The sequence below is a fragment of the Schistocerca serialis genome, chromosome 5 (assembly GCF_023864345.2).
Source record: "Schistocerca serialis cubense isolate TAMUIC-IGC-003099 chromosome 5, iqSchSeri2.2, whole genome shotgun sequence".
NCBI lineage: Eukaryota > Metazoa > Arthropoda > Insecta > Orthoptera > Acrididae > Schistocerca > Schistocerca serialis.
Window position 1 is genome coordinate 371,815,566 of NC_064642.1, and position 27,772 is coordinate 371,843,337.

At 38.6% G+C, this 27,772-nt stretch overlaps 1 protein-coding gene across 1 annotated transcript in view; it reads right to left on the bottom strand.

Annotated features, from left to right (window-relative positions):
• Window positions 1-26,209, bottom strand: part of LOC126481071 (arf-GAP with Rho-GAP domain, ANK repeat and PH domain-containing protein 2) — a 155,756-nt gene extending 129,547 nt beyond the window's left edge. Inside the window, exon 1 of the mRNA XM_050104556.1 lies at window positions 24,092-26,209. Coding sequence (XP_049960513.1) covers window positions 24,092-25,977 — 1,886 coding nt within the window. The 5' untranslated portion in view covers window positions 25,978-26,209. The remainder of the gene's footprint in view (window positions 1-24,091) is intronic.
• Window positions 26,210-27,772: the final 1,563 nt, after the last annotated feature.

Consider the following 27,772-nt stretch of genomic DNA (forward strand, 5'->3'; position numbering starts at 1 on the left):
TTTTTCGTTTTTTGTCTGATATTTCATTTCTTATAAATTGTGTTAGCTGTCCGATGTCTTTTCTCAGTTTTTCTATTCTTATCTGTAGCCTGTGTTGCCATGCTGGTTTTGTGGGTTTCCTCTGTGTGTTGGTTTGTTCTGATCTCTGCCTAGTGTGTATATTTAGTGTAGTGAGTGCTCCTATATAAACCAGTAGTTGTAACTCTTCCATAGTTGTATTTTCGTTTTTGTTGTGTATGATTGTGTTGATAGTTTTTATTGTTGTTTCGACTTGTGGGTTATTTGGAGGTCTATGCAAGAATGGTCTGATGTCTGTATTTGTGTCTTTGTATTCTATATATGCCAGCTGAAATTTCTCTTCTATATCTAACACGTGTGTCTCTTCGTGTTCTATTTGTGCTTGTTCTGGTGGCTGTCTTGAGATTTCGTTTTCCTCTGATTGTTTAATTGATGCATGTTGGTCTTTGTTTGTTTGCTCTGGGATGTTTGAGTCCATTACTGTATTTTCTTCTTCTTCTGATTGCACATTATTTTGTTCCAGTATTTGTTGTACTTGTTGTTTGATGTTTTCTAATTCTGACTGGGGTATCCCGTTATTTTTTATTATTACACGGATCTGATCAGCTAGTCGTTGTTCTGTTAAAAATTTTAATTCCAGGTATCTGGTAATAAATGTTGTGTATACTTGTGATCTGTATCCAGTTGTGTTGGTTCCTAGGTTTGTTGCTTGGTAATAACAGAACATGAGGTGTCGATTAACTTCATCTGACCATCTCATCCTCTGTCTTTGTTTTCCTTCTAGGGTGGTTGCAGGAAGCATATCCTGCAAAACACCTCCATTTGGATTTAAATCATTTTCCAGTTGGCTAGCAGTGTCGTTACCATTGTGGGCGGGCATAGGGTTCAAGCGTCGTCCCCGACCATGACGGCGCTTGTCCGAGGCATCTTTAGTTCTGTCCTGAACCAAGTAATCACACTAAAAGGGGGGTTAGCCCTATTAGTGGTTTGTTCTTTTCGTCGCCTTTTACGACTGGCAGAACATACCGGAGGCCTATTCTTTTCCCGGGCCTTATTATTAATATTATTATTTCCTTCACTTTCTCAGACGTTAAGTCCGGTTAAAAATGGAGTGACGCGGACCTTGATCAAGCGTCACTTCCTTTTAACTGTACGGTATGTGTTATATTGCATTTAGGAACTTTCGGGTAATTGAACATGTATCAATAATTACGGATTTCTGTAGTTGTATATATATGTTTGGATGTAGCTGTATTACATTGATGTACTGGTGGATATTGTGTGGTATGACTCCTGTAGTTGATAGTATAATTGGTATGATGTCAACTTTATCCTGATGCCACATGTCTTTGACTTCCTCAGCCAGTTGGATGTATTTTTCAATTTTTTCTCCTGTTTTCTTTTGTATATTTGTTGTATTGGGTATGGATATTTCGATTAGTTGTGTTAATTTCTTTTTTTTATTGGTGAGTATGATGTCAGGTTTGTTATGTGGCGTTTTATCTGTTATATTATTATTATTATTATTATTATTATTATTATTTTGTCTGAATTTCATTTTATAGTCCCTGCATTTGTTTAAAACACCATTCACATTATTTTGTCCATAGTGCAAGACAAATTATATTTTAAATGTTAGTATGATGACAGCCATCCAAAAATATGTACATCCTTTGTCCAACAGATTGGCATTTTCAAATGTTTAAACATCATGATAGACAAATAAAAATAATTAAAGTCACATGTACAAAGATTCCAAGTGGAAAAAGAATGATCAGGACAAAACATAGGAGCAATTTAAGAAGTTAATAGATTGATTAAAATGATGCGACAAAGGAATACAAATAAAAGAAAAAGCATGTAAACCTATTAATCAAATGAAAATAGTGATCACAGTCTTTTCATAAAGATTTAAAAATAAGAAAATTTTGAGGTACCTGATGAGATTCCAACTGACTACCTTTCGCACACTTATCTTAGCCATTACATTAGTCAACCTGTAAATTTTTACTATTTTTAAACCTGTAGAGCATCACACAAAATTCCAAAATTGTTTTGTTGGTTACTCTCAAAAAGGGGCACACCAGGGTGAATGGTTGTAGAGTGTGATTCCTTGGCCCTTACCCAACATCACTGTACAGATTGTTTCAAACAACTGATCCCACTGCTGGGGCCCACCCCTTGCAGAATGTAATAAGAAAAATACATACCATATCCCACACAGAGTAAAGGCAGGAGGGAAAATAGAATTAAAACACTTGATGCAGCTATTTTATTCAGACATGACTTTTGGACCAGGCATAAAGAGGGGGAGGGGGATTAATAAAAACGAAAATGTCTATACACAACTGGTACATACAGGCACTCGATAAGCGGTTCATTATACTGTAAAGGAAAAGCCGGCTAAAACACAATCCAGATATTGGATAACAAAAACAAAATATCAGATTAGGACAAAAATGGCTCTGAGCACCATGGGACTTAACATCTGAGGTCATCAGTCCCCTAGAACTTAGAACTACTTAAACCTAACTACCCTAAGGACATCACACACATCCATGCCCAAGGCAGGATTCGAACCCACGATCATGGCGGTCACGCGGCTCCAGACTGAAGTGCCTAGAACCGCTCGGCCACAGCGTATCAGATTAGGGCAAGATGTAAAAAACTGAAAAATTGAATGTAATGGAGATATAAAATTGTTGTGATTAAATGGAACCAGAGGCCTTAGCTGCATATGTAAACATTAACAAACAGCCTACAGGAGTATTTCAGCACACTGAGCGAACTAGAAAATTGCATGGTTCATTCACAAAAGAGATAATACAATTAATAGAACCAGTAAGAGTTTGAGTACATCCTCACAAAAAATATATATGGGACTGTATTTGCTAACTATGGTAGATATGGCATGAATGAACAGGCACGGAAAAAAAGGACTGTAGTTTCTGATATCATTAGTTGACTTGATACAGCATACAGACCCCACAAAAGTTTCACACAAATTGATGAGATATGTTAAATCATATTAAATTGATCTATCATATGCACTTCAGTGTACTCAACATTTACATGTTTTATTACCACGTTCAATATTACCTTATAAATGAAAATAAATTTAAGAATGTAGGAAAAGACAAATTGCTACTTATCGTAAAGAAGAGAGATCAAGTTGCAGACAGGCGCTATTAAGATACACTCACATATAACATACAGCATCCGGCCACAGCCTTCACCAGTAAAAGAGAGAGAGAGAGACGCGTGTGCGTGTGTGTGTGTGTGTGTGTGTGTGTGTGTGTGTGTGTGTGTGTATACGCGCATGCGCACGTGTGTGCGTGTTTGTTTGTTTTACTGACGAAGGCTGTGGCCAAAAGCTACATGTGATTGTCTTTTAATTGTGCCTGTCTGCAACTTGATCTCTCTTCTTTACGATACTCAGGGTACCCTCCGCCACACACCGTCAGGTGGCTTGCAGAGTATGGATGTAGATGTAGATAAGTAGCAATCTGTCTTTTCCTACACTGTTGATGTTCCTACTTGGAGTTTCCATTGTTTGAAAATGTGTTTAAGAAGAAGAAATTACATTGTGATGTGGATGGCGCCACAGGATTCTACAACATAGATGGATGTGTTAAGGTAAGGTAAGGTAAGAAACTACTGATGTCAGCTGCATTGGGACTTTAAGTAGAATCAGTTGCGACAAGTGAAACAGTGTGCTGGAAAGGGATTTGAACTCTGGACAAATGATCATGGTAGTAAGTATTATATTCAAATGTTTTATGTTACATTTTCTGATGCTCCACATCCAAGAGAATCATCTCATTTTTTGGGTCCATGGAACGAAAACTAAATCTAATCAAATCTAATCATGAGGATCATTTCACTTGGGATCTCGGAAGGTACATAAGAATATTTGTTTTCTTTGTAAATATACATTGTGTATTCTTGTTTTCTGAGATGGTCTACATTCTGGAGGATCTCCACACTATGGATCTCCTGGAACAAATAGTACATCTAATCTAATCTATGAAATGGAAAGGTTGGAGAGTATCAAAAGACGCAGAAAATAGAACAAGGACAGTTGTAAAATGAATGAAAAGGGCAAAGAACAGAAAAATGGCTGCCAAAGGAAAGACAAATGAAAATATTGGAACAAAAAGATGTGTATGGCAAGAATGGAGCTGGGAATATTATATTTGGGAAGTGAGGCGAAACACTTGATCTCCTAAGTCTTTCAAGGAGTGCTGAAGAGAGAGAGTTTTTTGCACAAATAGTAGAGGACTTATTGGTAGGCATTTTACCCTGAATTAACTCTCAATGGAACAGGTCCAGTTTAAGGTAGTACATTTTTTGTTGGAATAGACAGTTTGTTTAAAGATAATTTGCTTGAAAATGTGTTCGTTCCGGTTAACAACGGAGAGAGGGCAAAGAAATCATGATTCCACAATAGATCTGCAACTTACAAGGATAATTATGTGAGCTATGGAATAAGTGAAACTTTCGCAGTACTAAGGGTGCAATTATTTTCTTCCATCTAATTTTTTAATATACACAAAACTCAAGAAGTAGAAGCTTTTAAATGTTTAGACTCTTTAACACAATTATGATGCTGCCTGACAAGAGCGCATGGAATCATTCAGTATTCGTATGTGCCTGCCTAAAATATAGCCAGGATAGAGAACATCAATCACAGACTGGTGAATGTGATTTATCATATAGAAATTACATTGTGATGTGGGTGGCACCATTCTACAACATAGATTGGTGCAGTATCCCACAATGCTGCTACAAATTGCTTCAACACCTTTCGCCAATTTTATGTAAGTTGAATGTGAAGGGGAGAAAGGAAAGGGAAGGGAAGGAACTACTGATGTCCGCTGCAATGGGACTTTAAGCGGATTCAGTGGTGACAAGTGAAACAGTGTGCTGGACCGGGATTCGAACCCTGGATCTCCCTGCTGACAAGGCAGTTACATTAACCACTGCACCATCCAAACACAGTGTTTATCGCAATTGCACAGACTATCTCGGCATGCCTCTCAGTCAATCCACATTCTCACCTAACACCACCACTCTGCAGTCCCCATCCATGTCCTTCTTGCTCACTACTTTGAGATTCCCACAGGAGTTTGAATGTAATTGTGCATCCGCAATGAACATGCAGGATTCATTGCACATCAAGGGGAATGAACTATATGAATGAGTGGTGTCTGTCCGAAAGAACAGACACCATGCATTCATATAACCTTTTAGTAACTTCAGGACCACAGATGAGAACTTCTGTCACATTAACTGTCTCAATCACTTTTCAAATTCACCTTAATTTGTCTTCATTCACCCACAAAGCACCACAGTTACTATGCATTATAATCCTCTAGAGGATTCACAAAACACAATACACTCTCCAGCACCTTTCACCCATTCCCCTCCTCCTTCCATATGCCTAGAAATTAACTTCTTATTTATCAATATTAATTGGTGATAGCTTTTGACTAATTCCATATACTTCAAGTGTCCGACTTCATTGGTGCATGTATCAAAATACTCCTGTCTGAAACACTGTGTGACTACCCTAGACCAGATTAACTAAAGCGTTCAATGCTGGTTCACTAACTCACAACCTAACTGTCACCTTTCAACCTAATCTGTGTATACCTCAGACTACACTACAGATCAGTACTTCACCACAACTAAGACATTTATCCAGATTCATTGGCTTTACCAACTCTCAGTTCCTTTCAGTCTAAAACTAAACTATACCTTGAGCTTCTGTAGGTCAGCCTGTCACCACAATCTAATTTCAAAATGTAATACAGATGAAAAAAATTGTTGGTGTTTGTTCTTCTTCCTGATTTAGCATGTATGACCTTGCACGTCACATCACCATTACATCACAGGACAAAACTGCCTAGCATGAAGAGGTTCAAGGTTCAATTGATACTCTCCCTCTCCCCCCCCCCCCCCCCCTCCCCAGATCAAGATTGTAACAATCTACAACTCTGTTATGATGCAGCCTCAATTTTCAACCAACACTCTGACACCCCCCCCCCCCCCTTTCTTTTTTGTAGCTGTGTTAGTTTTTCAACTGACAGTTTTCATGCACCGAGGCTCTTCACACCAGTGAAATCACTTCTACTTTTATCCAAACACATATAATACCTCTTAATTATTTGATAACCATAATATTAACTCAGGCACTGCATGCATGATGCATCTGAATTCAAACAAGGAACACTAATGTTTAATCTTATAATGAAGAATGAAAGAAACAGGTGTAAAAAGATATCACTAATTATTATATTACTGATCGTATTACATAGCACCACGCCTACAGTTAAAAACTAAATAGAAACTTCTTAGAAGTTAGAAAAGTTAAATCTGAAAGTATGAGTCTCCCTCTCAACTTCTGCTTACTGTTGTCAGGGTGAAGGAAGTTCCAAGCAATGGTGAATAAAATCTATTTCTTTACATAAATTGGCTCACATTTGGTGTTTCCATTTTAAACTTTGTTGTATTTTCTCTTTCTATATGCACTGGCAAAAAGTTAGTCTTCTTTGTATAAACTGATCACATAGTGGTCATATAGGCAATTTTCTTTAGCAAATTAACTGAAGTTCTGGACAATGTTACAACTATCAAAAATAAGATAATTTCATGTGAAACATGAATATCACAGAAGAAATCATGAATATTATTCGTGTCCTGGAATATTACACAATAAGGAAGTTCATTAGAGATTACTTCATATTATCTATTGAAGGTTTCACTCGTTTCGAAGTATCTCTCGAACCAAAGAAAAATATAGCCTAAGGGTCAGCTTCCGCATGCTTTACATGTACATTTACGTACAAATTTAAGATGGTTGCATAAGTACTAAGTGAAGAATTTACGTTGTTTTCATTACACATATATTTAATAGTGCCATTTCTACTGTGGAATTAAAGGTTTTAAGTTCAAACTTTTATTTCTTTTCAAAACGCGTAACATTCATATTGCGCATACGCGACCTTAGGCTTAGTTTTGAGTTTTAATGTTAGTTTAAGTGCATTCTGTTGGTATATTATTAGTATATATGTACAGGGTTATTACAAATGATTGAAGCGATTTCACAGCTCTACAATAACTTTATTATTTGAGATATTTTCACAATGCTTTGCACACATATACAAAAACTCAAAAAGTTTTTTTAGGCATTCACAAATGTTCGATATGTGCCCCTTTGATGATTCGGCAGACATCAAGCCAATAATTAAGTTCCTCCCACACTCGGCACAGCATGTCCCCATCAATGAGTTCGAAAGCATTGTTGATGCGAGCTCGCAGTTCTGGCACGTTTCTTGGTAGAGGAGGTTTAAACACTGAATCTTTCACATAACCCCACTGAAAGAAATCGCATGGGGTTAAGTTGGGAGAGCGTGGAGGCCATGACATGAATTGTTGATCATGATCTCCACCACGACCGATCCATCAGTTTTCCAATCTCCTGTTTAAGAAATGCTTCTGCTTTAGCCTTTTCCGTAAGATTTTCCAAACCGTCGGCTGTGGTACGTTTAGCTCCCTGCTTGCTTTATTCGTCGACTTCTGCGGCTACGCGTGAAACTTGCCCGCACGCGTTCAACCGTTTCTTCGCTCACTGCAGGCCGACCCATTGATTTCCCCTTACAGAGGCATCCAGAAGCTTTAAACTGCGCATACCATCGCCGAATGGAGTTAGCAGTTGGTAGATTTTTGTTGAACTTCGTCCTGAAGTGTCGTTACACTGTTATGACTGACGGATGTGAGTGCATTTCAAGCTCTACGTACGCTTTCTCGGCTCCTGTCGCCATTTTGTCTCACTGCGCTCTCGAGCGCTCTGGCGGCAGAAACCTGAAGTGCGTCTTCAGCTGAACAAAACTTTATGAGTTTTTCTACGTATCTGTAGCGTGTCGTGACCATATGTCAATGAATGGAGCTACAGTGAATTTATGAAATCGCTTCAATCATTTGTAATAGCCCTGTATATTAGCGTTCCACATAACTTAAGTGACTCTTGTGGCATGCAGTTAATAGAATATTACTATTATTTTGTAAAAATATTGTAAAAAATGATGAGCAAGAAGTGTTTGATCTGCCATAGGAAAGTTAGTTCTGGGGTAATATGCAGCTGTTGTGACAGATGGTTACATTGGGGTGGGGGCAGGGAATGTAGTGGCATGGGAAGTGGGGACATAAATGGGTCTCTCCCATGATATTTCAGATTATGTTCAAGGGATAAGAAAATAGCTGAACAGGAAGGGAAGATTACAGCCCCTAAGGCTATACTAGATAGTGCCAAGGAGGAACTGATGAGGTTAAAGGGGCAGAAGGGCGAAGACAGGTGGAAAGTGGTAGCAAGAAACAGGGGCCACAGAAAGAGAACAGTATCTGACAGTTTCATCATTGGCACAAACAGTAGATTTGCCTTGCTACTTCAGTTAACTTATGAAGAAGCTCAGGTAGATGTAAGTGCAGTCAATATTCAACAGACTATCACAAGAAACCAATTGTGTCAACAAAAGCAGAGAGCACGACGAAAGTTCTGTAGTTGGGTAGTAGCCATGGAAGAGGTGTGGGCCAGATCTTACAGGAAAAATTAGGTGACAGTATCAGGCCACACGTTTTTTCAAACCCAGTGCAAGAGATAGAGGATGTAGGATCAATGTGCAAGGGTTTTACAAAGCAGTATCATGTTGTAATGGTGGGTGGAGCAGAGAAACAGTATTAATAGGGTGTGGCTGGTAAAAATAGTAATGCAATGAACCATAAAAATGTTGGTTTGGTTCCTGCTTTCATGCAGTATGATCGGCCCCAGCTGAACAGCTCTATCAGGAGGGTTAATATGGAGCTAGATCAGCTTCGGGCAGCTACTTTGTCAGGCATTGGTTTGGTTCCTGTTGATGGTATTGGTAGCTGGGACTTCACAAGACATGTCCTGCATCTCAATAGGAAAGGGAAGGGTAAATTGGCTGTGATGAAACAATCTTGGGGGGGGGGGGGGGGGGGGGCACACTGAAACTCTTTAAGATCAATGTCCAATGATTCAGCACTGAAGTAAATTAAGCTTAATGAGAAGCTCAGACAAGCAGGTACTAGAGATATTAAAATATCACAAGATTCTCATAAAAGTACAGTGAAAAATAATGTTAGCAGATTGTGTCAAAATATCAGGAGACCCAAAAACAAAGTAGATGAGCTTTAACTTTGTTTATAAGATTTAGAAACTGAGGGTGGAAGTGATGTTACAATGCCTGTCAGAACATCATATAGTCACAGATATGAAAAGGTAAATGTAGATGGAGATAAGCTTTCAACACATCTAAGTACAGACACTATGGAAAGAGGACAAGTTTCCATATATGTAAAAATTTATCATAGTGTGAAAAATTTAGAAACTAAAATATTTTGTATAGAGTAACTTACAGAAGCATGTGCATAGGAGCTCAAACTAAATAATGGTGCTTTTATAATTGTACCAGTGTATAGGTCCCCACTGGAAAAAACTTAAGATTCTTTGTTGTGCTATCTGTCACACAGAAGGAAGCAAATTATTGTATGTGGGGATTTCAATATAGATTTTCTGGAAGAATATGACAGAAAGCTTGACCTTGAAGTATTACTTGGTTCTTTCAATCTGATGTCAGTTATTGATTTTCCTACTTGGGTGATATAGGAATGCACTGATAGATAATGTATTTATAGAACAAGATAAATTTAATCAAATAAAAACTTTTCCTGTTAAGAATGGTCTGTCTGGTAATGATTCACAGCTAGTTACAGTACATGACATAGCTCCATACATAATGCAAAACAGTCCTCCAAAATAGTGTGTTCAATTAATGATTTAACAATTGCTAATTTTAGGGAAATCCTGCACAGTTAAGACTGGGATGAGGTGTACAGGGAACATGTTGGTAATTTAAAATTTAACTTATTTCATAACACCATTGTGAGTATATTTGATAACAGTTTCCCTAAAAAAACAGTGAAATATAACTGTAAGAAAACATCTAAAAAGCCGTGGGTTATTAAAGGGATAAAAATATCTTGTAAACAGTAAAGGGAAATGTATCTTACAGCTAGGAGGAGTTATGATCCAGAAACAGTTACACTGTGTCTGAGATTAGCACCTCTGATAATAAAATTAAAACAATTTGGAATATTGTTCAAAGGGAAACAGGGCAACGGTGAGTACTGGAGGACTGAGTTTCTACCAAACTCAATGAAAAGTTTGTTAACAAAAAATCAGATGTAAAAAACATGTTTAATAATCATTTTTTAAGTATTAAAGAAAAAATAGGATCCAGCTATTCATTAGAAAGTGCAAGGCAGTATATGGAAGAGGCAATACCTAAGCACTTTGATAAAACTGAAATTCAACTCACCTCTCCAACAGAAATCTGGAAAATAATAAACACGCTCAAAAGTAAAAGCTCGCATGGAATTGATGGCATTTCCAACAGAATACCAAAAGCTTGTTCCCTACAGATAAGTAGGATTCTCAGTCACATACATAATAGCTCACTGAAACAGGGCATTTTTTCCAGATAGACTGAAATAGGCTATTGTTAAACCATTGCATAAAAAAAGGGACAGGTCTGATGCTAACAACTACTGCCCAGTCTCACTTCTGATAGCTTTATCAAAATTCTTGAAAAAGTAATGTATTCAAGAGTAACATCACAATTTGTAAAAATGAAGTACTAATAAAATGTCAGTTTTGTTTCCAGAAAGGCCTTTCAACAGAAAATGCTATATATGCTTTCAATGAGCAAATATTAAATGCTCTGAATAACCAAACATCACCCATTGGAATATTTTGTGACCTCTCAAAGGCTTTTGACTGTGTGAATCATGAAATTCTTCTAGATAACCTCAAGTATTGTGGTGTGAGTGGGATAGTGCACAAATGGTTTAATTCATATTTAACTGGAAGAATGCAGAAGGCTAGAATTAATAGTACAGATACTCTGCAAAAATCAGCTGTGTCCTCTAACTGGGGAGGTATCAAGAATGGTGTCCCACAGGGTCCGGTCTTGGGCCCCTTACTGCTCTTAAAATAGATTAATCCCTTGTCACTCTATATTCATGGAGATGCAAAGTTAGTTCTTTTTGCTGATGATACAAGTATAGTAATCACACCCAACAACTGAGATTCAGCAGAGGAATTGTAAACAATGTCCTTCAGAAAATCAGTCTACATCTACATCTAAATCTGCATAGATACTCTGCAAGCCACCGCATGGAGCACTGCGGAGGGTACCCTGTTCCACTTGCAAACAGAGCAAGCGAAAAATGATTGTCTGCATGCCTCCATATGAGCCCTAATTTCTCATATTTTACCTTCTTGGTCCTTAGGTGCAATGTATGTTGGTGGCAGTGGAATCATTCCATAGCCAACTTCAAATGCTGGTTCTGTAAATTTTCTCAATAGAGTTTCTTTAAAAGAAAATCGCCCTCCCTCCAAGTATTCCCATTTGATGCCCTGAAACATCTCTGTAGCTCACCTATGAATTTCTTCAATGTCTTCCTTCAATGCAATCTAGTACCGATCCCAAACACTCAAGCAGTACTCAAGAATAGGTCCCACCAGCATCGTATATGTGGTGTCCTTTACACATAAAACACTCTTTCCTAAAATTCTCCCAATAAACTGAAGTGGATCATTTGCCTTCCATACCAGAGTTCTCACATACTTGTCCCACCGTACATTGCTCTGCAACGTTATGCCCAGGTATTTAAATGACTTGACTGTGTAAAGCAGGATGCTACTAATACTCTAACTGAACATTATAGGTTTGATCTTCCTATTCATCCTCATTAACTGACATTTTACTACATTTAGGGCTAGCTCCCATTCATCACACCAGCTGGAAATTTTGTCTACGTCATCTTGTATCTTCCTACAGTCACTCAATTTCAACACCTTACCATACAACTCAGCATCTTCAGCAAACAACCACAGATTGCAGCCCACCCTATCTGCCAAATAATTTATGTATACAGAGACCAACAGCACTCCTGATGATACCATTGTCTCTGATGAACACTTGCCATCGAGGACAATAAACTGGGTTCTATTATTTAAGAAGTCTTAGAGCCACTCACATATCTGTGAACACAGACTGCAGTGGGGCACAGTGTCAAATGCTTTCCAGAAATATAGAAATATGGAATCTGCCTGTTGCCCTTCATCCATAGTCCTCAGTACATCATGTGAGAATAGGACCAGCTGAGTTTTCTAAGAGTGATGCTTTTTAAAACCTTGCTGATTTGTGAACATGAGCTTCTCAGTCTCAAGAAAGTTTATTATATTCAAACTGAGAATATGTTCAATGAATCTGAGCAAACAGCAGTTAGGGATATTGGTCTGTAATTTTTCAGGTCCATTCTTTTACCTTTCTTATTTACTGGAGTCACTTGCACTTTTGTCCAGTCACTTGGAACTTGGCACTGGGCACAAGATTCATGATAAATGCAAGCTAGGTAAGGAGCCAATACCATACAGTATTCTTTGTAAAATCGAACTGGGATTCCATCTGGACCTGGTGATTTATTTGCTTTCAAATCTTTCAGTTGCTTCTCTACACTAGATACTCCTATTACTATGTCATCTATATGGGAGTCTGTCCAATGGTCAAATGACATTATGTTTGCACAATTCTCCTGTGTGAACAATTTCTTGAATGTGAAGTTTAAAACTTCGGCTTTCATTTTGCTATCTTCAACTGCCATAGCAGACTGGTCAACAAGGGACAGAATGGAATCCATAGACCCGCTTAGATATTTTACACACGACCACAATTTTCTTGGATTCTCTGAACATCTTTTGCTAAGACGGGATGGTGGTAGTAGTTGTATGCTTCACACACAGATTCTTTCACAGATGCACAAATCTCAACTAACCTTCACTTGCTGTCATTTATTCATTCCCTTTTGAACTGAGAGTGCAACTGCCTCTGCTTTCCAGCATCCACTGACTTTTGTTATTAAACCATGGTGGGTCTTTTCCACCCTTTATCCACTTACGAGGCAGGTAACTCTCCCGGCCACGCTTTACAATCTGCTTAAACTTTGCCCATAATTCCTCTACATCCATCTTACTGGAATTATGTAATGTCAGTTTACAAGTGAGATATTAATAACTGATTATTTGCTCTATCTAACAGAAACACTCTCCTAGCCTTCTTCACTGATTTATTAACTGTCGTAATCATAGTTGCTATAATGACATCACGATCGCTAATCCCTGTTCCTATACTGACATTGTCAATAAGGTCCAGTCTATTTGTAGCTACAAGATCTAACATATTTCCACTACATGTGGACTGCCCAGCTAGCTGCTTAAGACAATTTTCAGAAACGGTGTTCAAAAGTATTTCGTAGGACTGTCTGTCATACCTCCCACAATGTATCCACAGACGTCCATGTCTATACATAGCAGATTAAAGTCACTCCAACTAGTACTGCATGATCTGGGTATTTGCACACTATTAACTGTAGACACTCTCTGAATGATTCTAGAAATGTCACAGCAGAATCAGATGGCCAGTAAAAACATCCAACAATTAACTTAGTTTCACCTACACCTGTTATACGTGACCAGATGACTTCACTGTCACACTCAACTTCGACCTCAGTAGAGACAACATTTGTGTCAACTGCAATGAACGCTCCCCCTCCTATGCTCTCTAATCTGTCTTACCGATATACATTCCATGATTCACTAAATATCTCAGGGCTTTCCACTTCATGTTTCACAGCCAGCTCTCGATCCTAAGAATAACTTGAGCGCAAGAACTTTCCTGAAGGGCAGTAGATTCAGGAACTTTATTATTACTACTTTGACAGTTTACTGATAAAATTGTGATAGTCGAGGTGTCTTTATTCTGAACACCATTTGACTTCCCTTGCGGTGATTCGAGTGGCCAAGAGTCCATCAGAACATCTCAAACTACTGCCTAGGGCCAGTTGTGCAATCTCTGGTTAGGAGCCGATTGAGCTCTATTCTTGGAATAGCATGAAAAATGCATTGTACAAACCTGGAATAATGCGTAACCAGAGAATAAACTCGAGATAACTTAAACAGCGATTTTTGACTGGTTAGTGGGCTTAACTTTTCAAGACGGCAGGGATAGTGACAGATGCAGCCAACAATAATGAGATTTTGGCTAAACTGTTCATGAGAATGAGAAAGGGAAAGAAGGAGTGACAATGCCAATTCCAAATTTATATCCAGATTTTGCTTATCAAAGGTGGCATACTTTGTCTTGTCAGTCTTGTACGTGAGAAACTGGGGCATACAACAGACAGATGAGACTACTTCTCTGTTTTCTTAAATAATACTGTTTATTTGTAGTAATATGCATTCAATTTCAGTACCTCATGAATTCCGTTGTGTTATTTATGTAACCCAGGCACATTAAAACGACAATTTGTATGAAAACAGTCTTCCAGAATGAGATTTTCACTCTGCAGCAGGGTATGCACTGGTATGAAACTTCTTGGCAGATTAAAACTGTGTGCTGGACCGAGACTTGAAATCGGGACCTTTCCCTTTAACGGGCAAGTGTTCTACCATCTGAGCTACCCAAGCACAGCTCATACCCCATCCCCACAGCTTCACTTCTGCCAGTACCTCGCCTCCTACCTTCCAAACTTCACAGAAGCTCTCCTGTAAAATTGCAGAACTAGCACTCCTGGAAGAAAGTATATTGTGGAGACATGGTTTTGCCACAGCCTTGGGGGATGTTTCCAGAATGAGATTTGCACTCTGCCATGGAGTGTTTGCCGATATGAAGCTTCCTGGCCGATTAAACCTGTGTGCTGGATCGAGACTCAAATTTGGGACCTTTGCCTTTCGTGGTCAAGTGCTCTACCATCTGACCTACCCAAGCATGACTAACGTTTCATCCCCACAGCTTCACTTCTGTAGGAGATTAGGTTCTGGAAACATCCCCCAAGGCTGTGGCAAAGCCATGTCTCCACAATATCCTTTCTTCCAGGAGTGTTAGTTTGTAAGTTTCACGGGAGGGCTTCTGTGTAGTTTGGAAGGTAGGAGATGTGGTACTGGCCGAAGTGAAGCTGTGGGGATGGAGTGTGAGTCGTGCTTGGGTTGCTCAGATGGTAGAGCACTTGCCCGTAAAAGGCAATGGTCCCGAGTTCAAGTCTTGGTCCAGCACACAGTTTTAATCTGTCAGGAGCTTTCAAAAATAGTCTTGTTTATCTGGTGTGTGTTACAATTGCTGCAGTAGCGAAAATGCTGTTTCATTTTATTTAGCAGACAGTGCCACAATACACTTAACCAAATCAAAAAACCACACCAATTATGTGTACAATTTGCATTAACAGCTTTTTCTGTTTTTGGCAAAACATCAATTTTTCATGTTGCGAAACGTTTTGACAAAGCAGTAGAGTCCCAATCTCATCAATAGCAGAAAATATTGTTCCACTCTGTTTTCTACTGGGAATGCACTTGTGTAAACACCACAGCAGTGTCAAAACAACTTTCCACCTTTTACTGAAAATATTAGGATTACACACTCATTAATGCTTCTGAGCAAGAAGGTTGTCTCCCACCTATCATTATTCACTGAAGCCAATGAACTATTTGTTCTTACTCAGGCTAAGTTTAACACTGTGAGATTAAGAGGAAAGTAAGACTTTTTGTTTTTAAAAGTGATGCTTCTCCAGCTATTGTTGTTTCTCTGTTATTAGTATTATCCACATAAGCCCACTCATATTTATCATAAAATAATAGCTGTATTTGTATGCTATAAGAACAGAACAGGAATCTAGTTATCTGCATAGTTGTAGCATGTGAAAGGAGTGCCTGGAATGCTATGTTTTGAAATTTCCTTGAATATCGTTATTGTCAGTGTTTTCCTTCATGTCAAACTGTAGCTAGTTGACGATAACTAAAATTGAAATATCTTATATTGTACTTGTGTGAAATAACATTTTTTTCTGAAATTGATCCTTATCATGATTGTTTAACACAGCAAAAAGTTTGATAGCACACTAATGTCCCTAGTTCACTCAGCCAAATCATAGCAGAAAATATTGGTCACTCTCATATCCCATTGGAGCGATAACCTTCTGTCTTTTAGCGAATGCTTCAGTAAGTTTCCATCTTTTAATGAATGCTTCAGAGCAACCAAATAGCCCACCACCTAGCATTATCCCCATAAACATGTAATTTATTTGTGTTTATTCAACCTAAATTTAACACAATAAAATTAATAGGAAAGTAAATTTTAAAAAAAGAAAGAAAGAAAGCAATAGCAGATAGCTGTTGCATTTCTTAGTCATTAGTAATATCCACATAACAACACACATTTATCATAAAGTAATTATCTCTCTGTGACAAAAACATAGGCACTTTTCATTCAGTTCACAGAAATCTTTAGTTATTGGAACTACATAATCATAACAGAGGAAAGTGTGGCTAAAATTATGTTTTTAAATTTCTCTTGAATTGTCTCACGTTTTTCTTTTCTTACTTTCAGAAATGACTCTGTTCTACCAATGAACCAGCTACTACAGACACTCAAATATTTTGCCTTTGGTGATTTCTTTCTGTCCACTGGAGACACTATTAGTATTGGCAAGGAGACAGCCAGCATGATTATTAAAAGGATATGTATGACACTGGACAACACGCCCAACAGACAGTTTTTTTTTTTTTTTTTTTTTTTTTATTATTATTATTATTTCAGTTCTGCGATGTAATGAAAACAAAAGAAAATAAATAAGTGTACATGGATTAATATATTTTTACTCTGAAATCATTTGTATTAATTTTTATTTTCTGGTCCTCATTTTGGGCATTATGATGCTTTTTTAACAAATATAGTTCCTTCTCTCTTCTCTGGTTCTTGTCAAGGTACTTTTGAAGCAGCACCATCTGCAACTCTGCTAAGTCTTTCACATTTGAGAACAGGTATGTTTATTCTGCAAACAAAACTGACATTTCTAAGCTGAGATGACAAGAAAAGAAGGAAGAACACAGTGAAGGTGCCAGGCCTCTGGTTACTTCCCCCTCCCCTTCTCCATACAGGTGCTAGCACAACCCAAAATTATGTTTGAAACAGTTTTCCAACCCTTTATGGTATGATACAATAACAGCAACCTCTAGTTTGGTATGTCCCATAGGTACATTTCCAACCCAAGATTATAGAACAGATCACACACACACACACACACACACACACACACACACACACACACACACACACACACACACAAGAACTGCAAAAGTAGATGCACAAATAGTGTTCAATAATTTATGAAAGGTATTTTCTGTATAACACCCAATGCTGCTGTAATGAATGAATCATTCTAAGATGTAAATACAACAGCAAGCTAGCCAGTAACACCTATCAGAATTTTCGGTCAAAACTAGCTCCATGATGTCTATGTTGTCGCAGTTTGTTGAAGAGACTATTAAGAGCAAATATTTCACAAAGCAGACTGCATTTCACAGTTGCTTCTATTTATATACCTACTTACAATTCAACACCTACCCTACAGCTACATTTGATGAAATACTATCGTATAGAACTGTTGCATCTGAATCAAACTGACAGAGTCGTCCTCCTGTGATGGTAATCGTGTATTTTTGGAACTGACATTACACATAGGGGGCCACCAATCTACAGCCCCTGCTACCTTTTCTGTGCTTAATATTTGTGTGTTTCTTTCTTTCAATAATAACAACAGCAACAATAATAATAACTGTACATCTATTGCTGCTCTGTCAATATATGTGAAGTTGTCAGTGAATTGAAATTGTTGCATATTTTTTCATATACTTTATTCAGAAATCTAGAAAGATCGCTTACTGGTCAAATAACAAATACCTGATCATTTAACTAAATTCAAGAATAGGAAGATATACATATATGTACCTTACCAATTTAGTTAAATGTTTTGCACTAATATTTTCACTGAATGAGACTGCAAAAGTTCTCGTGTTTCTTACTGTACACTTGAACTCATTCACAGTATCTACCAACCTCCAGGTACCCTCAAATGAAAAGTTTTGCAATCTGGAATTTCATCACTCATGTTTGACACACTGTTTCTTCAGATGACAACTACATAAATATGAAATTACATACGCAAAAATACCCAGTGTGCTCTTCAGTTGTTGCCAACTTAACTCGACATGAACACTATTCCGGGAATAACTAACCGAGGAATAAAATGGTGACATACAACACACACTCCAAGTTAACCAGTGGTTAACCTGCTCCTCAGTTAGCCAGCCCTGGATTTATCCCAAGATTGTACAACTGACCCCCAGCCTATAAACCCTCATGCGCACTCCACAGGTAATCTGCTAGCCGAGTAGCTGCTTCCTTTGTGTAGCACATCCCTGACATATTAAGGGAAGTCCTACAAATCCCCACATGATACCAAGTCTAGAAATTTGCAGCCAAGACCATCACAGTCAACGAAACCTTTGTTTGAGACCCTCCACTCGGCTCCAAACCAAAGGGCCCTGATTAACTCTGGAAGTGATGCTGCAAACTGTGAGCTCTGCTTGCAGCCCGCGCATGAGGGCAGCAGTCTTCACCATCTCCACCAGCCACCTATATGAACTGAGGATCACCACAGAACCCATGTGACAGGTGTTGTTGGTGCTGATGTGAGCCATTACATGCAGACGACTGCACCCTGCATGCTCAATAGCCAAAGGCAAGACCGTGTTCATGTCTCAGATGAGGCCCCCTGGCAGACATATCGTGTGCACATTGGCTTTCTGGCCCCCTGGCAGACATATCGTGTGCACATTGGCTTTCTTTCCAGCCCTGAATGGTATCTGCCTAAGGGGCTCCATAATGCACCTAACATTGGAGCTCCCCATAACTAGTAAATCCCCCCCCCCCCGTGCCTGCTTGGACCCTCCTGAAGGAGCGGCTGCCTGTCGAGTCACAAGGTAAATGGGCAAGGCCAAGCAGCCAGAGTCCAAATTGTTCCACCGCCTCAGGTGACGCGAATGCATTACCACCTGCTACTCAGCTTGCATTGAGGGCGAATCCACTACGTCGGGTGCACTAGAAGGGGCCTGCCATGTTCTCCACTGTTTTTGATTATCTGCTGAAATGATACGCTCAGCTACTTATACTATTAGAGTTATTGCAAATTTAGATGATAAACATGTCAGTAAATTACCCTGTTATGACTATTTTCATTCAATACATTCATTCATATAGCATCATATTTTGGGGTAATTCATCACTAAGGAAAAAAGTAATCAGCCGTAATTTTTCCCGAGGGCATGCAGCTTTACTGTATGATTACATGATGATGGCGTCCTCTTGGGTAAAATATTCCGGAGGTAAAATAGTCCCCCATTCGGATCTCCGGGCGGGGACTACTCAAGAGGATGTCGTTATCAGGAGAAAGAAAACTGGCGTTCTACGGATTGGAGCGTGGAATGTCAGATCCCTTAATCGGGCAGGTAGGTTAGAAAATTTAAAAAGGGAAATGGATAGGTTGAAGTTAGATATAGTGGGAATTAGTGAAGTTCGGTGGCAGGAGGAACAAGACTTCTGCTCAGGTGACTACAGGGTTATAAACACAAAATCAAATAGGGGTAATGCAGGAGTAGGTTTAATAATGAATAGGAAAATAGGAATGCGGGTAAGCTACAACAAACAGCATAGTGAACGCATTATTGTGGCCAAGATAGATACGAAGCCCACGCCTACTACAGTAGTGCAAGTTTATATGCCAACTAGCTCTGCAGATGACGAAGAAATTGAAGAAATGTATGATGAAATAAAATAAATTATTCAGATTGTGAAGGGAGATGAAAATTTAATAGTCATGGGTGACTGGAATTCGAGTGTAGGAAAAGGGAGAGAAGGAAACATAGTAGGTGAATATGGATTGGGGGACAGAAATGAAAGAGGAAGCCGCCTGGTCGAATTTTGCACAGAGCACAACATAATCATAACTAACACTTGGTTTAAGAATCATGAAAGAAGGTTGTATACATGGAAGAACCCTGGAGATACTAAAAGGTATCAGATAGATTATATAATGGTAAGACAGAGATTTAGGAACCAGGTTTTAAATTGTAAGACATTTCCAGGGGCAGATGTGGACTCTGACCACAATCTATTGGTTATGACCTGTAGATTAAAACTGAAGAAACTGCAAAATGGTGGGAATTTAAGGAGATGGGACCTGGATAAACTAAAAGAACCAGAGGTTGTACAGAGATTCAGGGAGAGCATAAGGGAGCAATTGACAGGAATGGGGGAAATAAATACAGTAGAAGAAGAATGGGTAGCTTTGAGGGATGAAGTAGTGAAGGCAGCAGAGGATCAAGTAGGTAAAAAGACGAGGGCTAGTAGAAATCCTTGGGTAACAGAAGAAATATTGAATTTAATTGATGAAAGGAGAAAATATAAAAATGCAGTAAGTGAAACAGGCAAAAAGGAATACAAACGTCTCAGAAATGAGATTGACAGGAAGTGCAAAATGGCTAAGCAGGGATGGCTAGAGGACAAATGTAAGGATGTAGAGGCCTATCTCACTAGGGGTAAGATAGATACCGCCTACAGGAAAATTAAAGAGACCTTTGGAGAAAAGAGAACGACTTGTATGAATATCAAGAGCTCAGATGGAAACCCAGTTCTAAGCAAAGAAGGGAAAGCAGAAAGGTGGAAGGAGTATATAGAGGGTCTATACAAGGGCGATGTACTTGAGGACAATATTATGGAAATGGAAGAGGATGTAGATGAAGATGAAATGGGAGATATGATACTGCGTGAAGAGTTTGACAGAGCACTGAAAGACCTGAGTCGAAACAAGGCCCCCGGAGTAGACAATATTCCATTGGAACTACTGACGGCCGTGGGAGAGCCAGTCCTGACAAAACTCTACCATCTGGTGAGCAAGATGTATGAAACAGGCGAAATACCCTCAGACTTCAAGAAGAATATAATAATTCCAATCCCAAAGAAAGCAGGTGTTGACAGATGTGAAAATTACCGAACTATCAGCTTAATAAGTCACAGCTGCAAAATACTAACACGAATTCTTTACAGACGAATGGAAAAACTAGTAGAAGCCAACCTCGGGGAAGATCAGTTTGGATTCCGTAGAAACACTGGAACACGTGAGGCAATACTGACCTTACGACTTATCTTAGAAGAAAGATTAAGGAAAGGCAAACCTACGTTTCTAGCATTTGTAGACTTAGAGAAAGCTTTTGACAATGTTGACTGGAATACTCTCTTTCAAATTCTAAAGGTGGCAGGGGTAAAATACAGGGAGCGAAAGGCTATTTACAATTTGTACAGAAACCAGATGGCAGTTATATGAGTCGAGGGACATGAAAGGGAAGCAGTGGTTGGGAAGGGAGTAAGACAGGGTTGTAGCCTCTCCCCGATGTTGTTCAATCTGTATATTGAGCAAGCAGTAAAGGAAACAAAAGAAAAATTCGGAGTAGGTATTAAAATTCATGGAGAAGAAATAAAAACTTTGAGGTTCGCCGATGACATTGTAATTCTGTCAGAGACAGCAAAGGACTTGGAAGAGCAGTTGAATGGAATGGACAGTGTCTTGAAAGGAGGATATAAGTTGAACATCAACAAAAGCAAAACAAGGATAATGGAATGTAGTCTAATTAAGTCGGGTGATGCTGAGGGAATTAGATTAGGAAATGAGGCACTTAAAGTAGTAAAGGAGTTTTGCTATTTGGGGAGCAAAATAACTGATGATGGTCGAAGTAGAGAGGATATAAAATGTAGGCTGGCAATGGCAAGGAAAGCGTTTCTGAAGAAGAGAAATTTGTTAACATCCAGTATTGATTTAAGTGTCAGGAAGTCATTTCTGAAAGTATTCGTATGGAGTGTAGCCATGTATGGAAGTGAAACATGGACGATAAATAGTTTGGACAAGAAGAGAATAGAAGCTTTCGAAATGTGGTGCTAGAGAAGAATGCTGAAGATTAGATGGGTAGATCTCATAACTAATGAGGAAGTATTGAATACGATTGGGGAGAAGAGAAGTTTGTGGCACAACTTGACCAGAAGAAGGGATCGGTTGGTGGGACATGTTCTGAGGCATCAAGGGATCACCAATTTAGTATTGGAGGGCAGCGTGGAGGGTAAAAATCGTAGAGGGAGACCAAGAGATGAATACACTAAGCAGATTCAGAAGGATGTAGGTTGCAGTAGGTACTGGGAGATGAAAAAGCTTGCACAGGATAGAGTAGCATGGAGAGCTGCATCAAACCAGTCTCAGGACTGAAGACCACAACAACAACAATGCACAAAAGCGAGTAATCAGAATAATAGCTGTAGCCCACCCAAGATCACCTTGCAGACATTTATTTAATGAACTCAGGATATTCACAGCACCTTCACAATACATATTTATTATTAATAACCCATCCCAATTCAAAAATAATAGCGAAGTGCCTAGCCACAATACTAGAAGGAAGGATGATCTTCACTATTCTGAGTTAAATTTGGCTTTAGCACAGAAAAGGGTGAATTACGCTGCCACAAAAATCTTTGGTCATTTGCCAAATAGCATTAAAAGTCTGAGAGATAGCCACCCAAGATTTATAAACAAATTAAAATAATTTCTGAATGACAACTCTTTCTAATCAATAGATGAATTTTTAGATATGAAGTAGTAAAAAATAACTGATTATATTGTATAAAGTAAACTTACGTCAATTGACACATTCCACATAATTATAAAATGTTGTATTCTTGATCTATGGAACAAGTATTAATATGATACGCAGTTGGCAAGCAGTGCAACAAGAGTAATCAAAAACTCTGTGTCAGTAATCGTTCATGTTGTTGCAAATAAGACAGCGAACACTGTGATGTACCTGTAAATGATCTTGGGCACATTGATAATTTTGCCTGTATAGCAAAAGTAAAAGCAGGTTTTGAAAAAACCCGTGAAAAACAGCAAGTTCATTTTTTTTTTTAATTTTCTAATCTTTTTTCAAACCAAAGCTAGGGGGTAATGTATGCCAACAACAATGCAGATGCAAAATTTTCTATACCATTTAAACTCAGTTTGAAACAGATGGTTACAAAAGTAAAAACACCAATATAAATGTTCCATAAAAACAAGATGACAGCCAATATTAAAGAGTCATCCCTTTTTAGAATATACTGAATTAATATTAATGGGTTCTGTGCACAAAGACAGCCTTGAATAATGTAGAAAAAAATTGTCACTCAGTCTGGGAGAATGAGAAAAAAGACTTCCACCATGATTTTTAGAGAGCAAGATTTCCATTTAAGACTAGTCATACATTATCTATCCTCAAAAAGATCTCAAACAGATACGTAACAAAGTTACACTCTTTTCCTCACAGAAATGACTTTCTTATAGCAATCAGTATTTCTAGCTCTTGCAATTTCTCTTGGCACAGAAATGTAATTACTTGGAAATACATTTTTTATCCAACTTAAATACTTATTTTGATGTTAAGTGTATATGATTAATGCTTTATATATGAATTTCAAGCGCACGCACGCACGCGCACGCGCTCTCACACACACACACACACACACACACACACACACACACACACACACACAGAGAGAGAGAGAGAGAGAGAGAGAGAGAGAGAGAGAGAGAGAGAGTGAAAAATCTGGAAAAAATTAATATGAAGCCTTACATTAACAGGCATCATACTTGCATAAACCTGTAGTTACAGACCCCCAAACACAAACAACTGATGGCCTTCATTTCTGAGAACTTTATTGTTTTTAATTTTCTGCTTTATGTTTCTGTATAGCCTGAGCCTAAATCATAACAGATTGTGTAGAACATAAGATTACAACAAGACAGAGATAATTACAACAACAATAAAATATTTTTTCCATATTTCTAATACCAGTCATCAGTGACTGCACATTTTATTTCCTCTCTTCAAACTAAACAATAATAGCCAAAGAATACCAATTTACATACTACCAGAAATAAACTTATTTCTCAGCAAGAACAGAAGCACAGCTATATAAAAAACATTATGCTTGATTAAAAAGCAATGAAATTAATTTACCTTATCTTGTGCTCCAGAACAACATGTATACTCATAACACTTGCCAGCTGAATTACATCTTTAACAACAATCATACTTTTGTCCATATAAGTGGATAATTTCCCCTCAGCTAAACTGCACCAGCGTTCAACATAATCATTTGATTTTTTGCTGTTTAATCTATACAAGAGTCCACTGTGCAACTTAGACAGCTGTGGTTGCACTAATGGCGGTTCCAGGTCCACCTGTGAATCAGTTTCATAAAACAAAGAAGCTTCTTGCTTTTTTGTCTTCTCAAGTTTATTGTTACGTCTTGTGAGAGTGGGTGACCAGGAAGAGTCTGATACAAATTTCATAGCATTTTTCATGCTTGACCACCTTACCAATGATTTTCTCGATTTGACTGGTGTACTGACTACTTGAGAAACAGAGTCATCCACAGATCTCTCCTCTGGTGCTTGGTCAACTATCAATACAGTTTCTATTGATGCAGGAACATTCCTGCTTATATTCTGATAATCTTGTTGTATAACGCTGTCATCAATAACAATACTACCAGTTACTTTAGGATTAACAGTAACAGAGTCTGATCTCCTAGGTGGAATAGGAGGACATTCCTTGGGGGCTTCAGGAATTGTAGAATATATAACTCTGCTAATTTTTCCATATGGTGAATCTGTTGCTACTGCCGTTGCATCACCCAGCAGCAGTGACTGAAACTCAATGTCAGTAGCATTCTTTGACTCAGGAGTACTTTTAAACAAGGGATCAAATTCATATATTACTGAATTTGCTGGCAAACCAGCACGTCTTGTTTCTCCTTTTTTTCTGAATAAATCTCCTGGTGGTTTTGACAGTAGATCTGGTTCCCACTTATCATAAAGTTCATTCTGAACACTGAAAGCACTAGATACATTGGACTGCATAGAACAACTGTATCGGTCATCTTCAAATATTTCTTCAGGGCTAGTATTATATTCTGACAAGTCTAATTCACTAAGTAATGACGGTGATATACTACTGTTGCTAACAGAATTTCTTCCGCTGACAAGGCTCTCGTCAAAAATGCTTGCAATGTCATGTCTAGACTTACTGTCAAGTGCCATCTCTGAACATTTTGATGAACCGGATGATGGCAATGTATCAGATATGGACAACTTTCTAAGTGCCGCCTGAACATCGTTGTTTCCCAACACACTTTTAGCTGTCACAATTCTTCTATTTGAGATTGATACCTCCTCATAAACAGAGGCGCTGTCTGGGCAAGATGCTGCACTACTACATCTGATACATTCCTCATCTGCTAGACTTGAATGGCTCAACACCGACTGAACTTCATCATACACAGACTCATCAGGTAATGGGGGCGGGGGATATATGGGTGGAGGCGCGTTAAATGACTGAAAATCGTCATCATTTGGTTCACATAGGTTAACTAATGTCTCAGCTGAATCATCCGCGACCAACGGTGACTTAAAAGAAATTGACTGAAAAATATTTTCGGCAGGAAGTGAATGACTCCTCTCTACTTTGGGTTCTTCCACACCGACATCGGTGTTTTTACCAAGAGAATGCACTGTTAATCTTTTGCCAATGCTACGAAACGATTTTTCCAGTTTCAAGCTTGCATTCTTCGTATTACCAAATGCTGTCCTTCCTTTCTCCCGTACTGCTTCCGATGCAGCTTCAATTTCTTTCCTTATGGACCTCGACGACGGCTGCTTCGACGGAGAACGATCTAAATGCTTCATACTTCTGTCTGCTGTCACATTATCCGTTTCACTGCTATCACAGTCAGAACCCTTTCCTTGTCTTTGTCTTGGTAAAGGGACTGGCTTTTTAGGAGCCTCGTCCTGACTTGGTTTTAACTGTGAGTTTTTTCTAGGTTTTGGAATTGGGATATCCATGTTACTCGCTAACAAGCAAAGAAAGGATGTATGACTCACGGTTCGCGTCGCGGACACAAAAACAGTTATGCCACGAAAATCACATTTTACGACACTTTTACAACAGCTCTACTAATTTCAGATAGTCTGACGAGATTTTGGTTTGATGAGGTTGTCACACGTTTCGTTCATGATTTACACCAAACTCCCAAAATGTTTTCATTTTGCCCGACCCCCACAAAACTACATCTCTCTTGTTTACCTGTTGCGCAAATGTGACACCAACGATATTCACATCGGACAAACTTCCCAGCTGTCATTTTCCAATGTTGGTTAGCTTGAACTCAACCAAGGACGAGAATCTTAGGCGAAATCACCGAAGACACTAAATTAAACTCGTTGGTAAACACCGATTATTTCAACGTAAAATCGTATTTATGGCTGATTCACACTTGACTGAACGGAATGTCTAAACATTCCACAGTGTATTTCAAACTTAAAGTGACAACACAGGTCGTCAACAGAACGGGACATAACGAAACGGAACGTCGAAGTCAAGATTTGAATTCACATAAACGAAGAGTCTAAATATTTAGCAATTCACTCTGGCCGTCATGACACATCATGTCCTGTTCCGTCAAAACATTCTGTAATGCATTTGAAATGGCGGCATACACACTAGCCGTCTCGTCATGTCACGGCATCGTCAGGGTTTCTCGTGATACAGTTTTGATGACGTCATCCGTCCATTGTTGATGACGTGAACCCCAAACTCATTTCCAATCGATACATGGTCATTCGTAGATCTCCGTATTTCATTTCGTTCTCGTTTTCATTTATCTTTTGTGTTGTTCATTATTTGTAATAACTGGGGAAAGATTAACTGGAGCAGTCTGTATTGCACGATACGAGCGTACTAAAGTAGATTACCTTCTACAACATTCACAATGTTGATTTTTATACATACCTGTACAGTTGGTTGGTTGGTTGGATAGTTTAAAAGGGGGATAAGGGACCAAACTGCGTGGTCATCGGTCCCACGCATCAGTATTTAATATTTTACAGTGATGTGGAGTGCAATATGGCTGCAACTTGAAATGTAAAAACTACTGCAGGAACAATCAGATTGATCAGTAGATGGAATTCTTGTGGAGATTGTGAGGTATTTCTAGTGTTCCATAAAAAAATTGACTGAAACTTTTAGGCACTGCAGGTTGTTCGTTTCAAAATATGTTTGTGGCAGGCTTAGTAGCCTGCATTGTGTGTGAAACAGTTCTACCAGCATCATACATCAATATTTATGTGGGTTCACTAGCGAACCACAGTATAAATAAGGCACTAGAACTATTAAAAGCCAAATTTGGGTATAGGCAAAATATAACATTTATCATGAATAATTACACAATAATAGTTAAAATTTCAGTAATAAATTAATCCATTGGCCAGCATTTAAGGTCTAATCTGTTGATAAATACTCGCTCTACACTGAAGCGCTAAAGCAACTAGTATAGGCATCCATATTCATATACAGAGATATGTAAACAGGCAGAATATGGCGCTGCGGTCGGCAAAACCCATATCAGACAAGTCTCTGGTGCAGTTGTTAGATCGGTTACTGTTGCTACGATGGTAGGTTATCAAGATTTAAGTAAGTCTGAATGTGGTGTTATAGTCGGCCCTCGCGCGGTGGGTCACATCATCTCTGAGGCAGAGATGAAATGGAGATTTTCCCGTACGACCATTTCACGAGTGTATCGTGAATATCAGTAATCTGTTAAAACATCAAATCTCCGACATCGCTGCGGCCCAAAAAAGA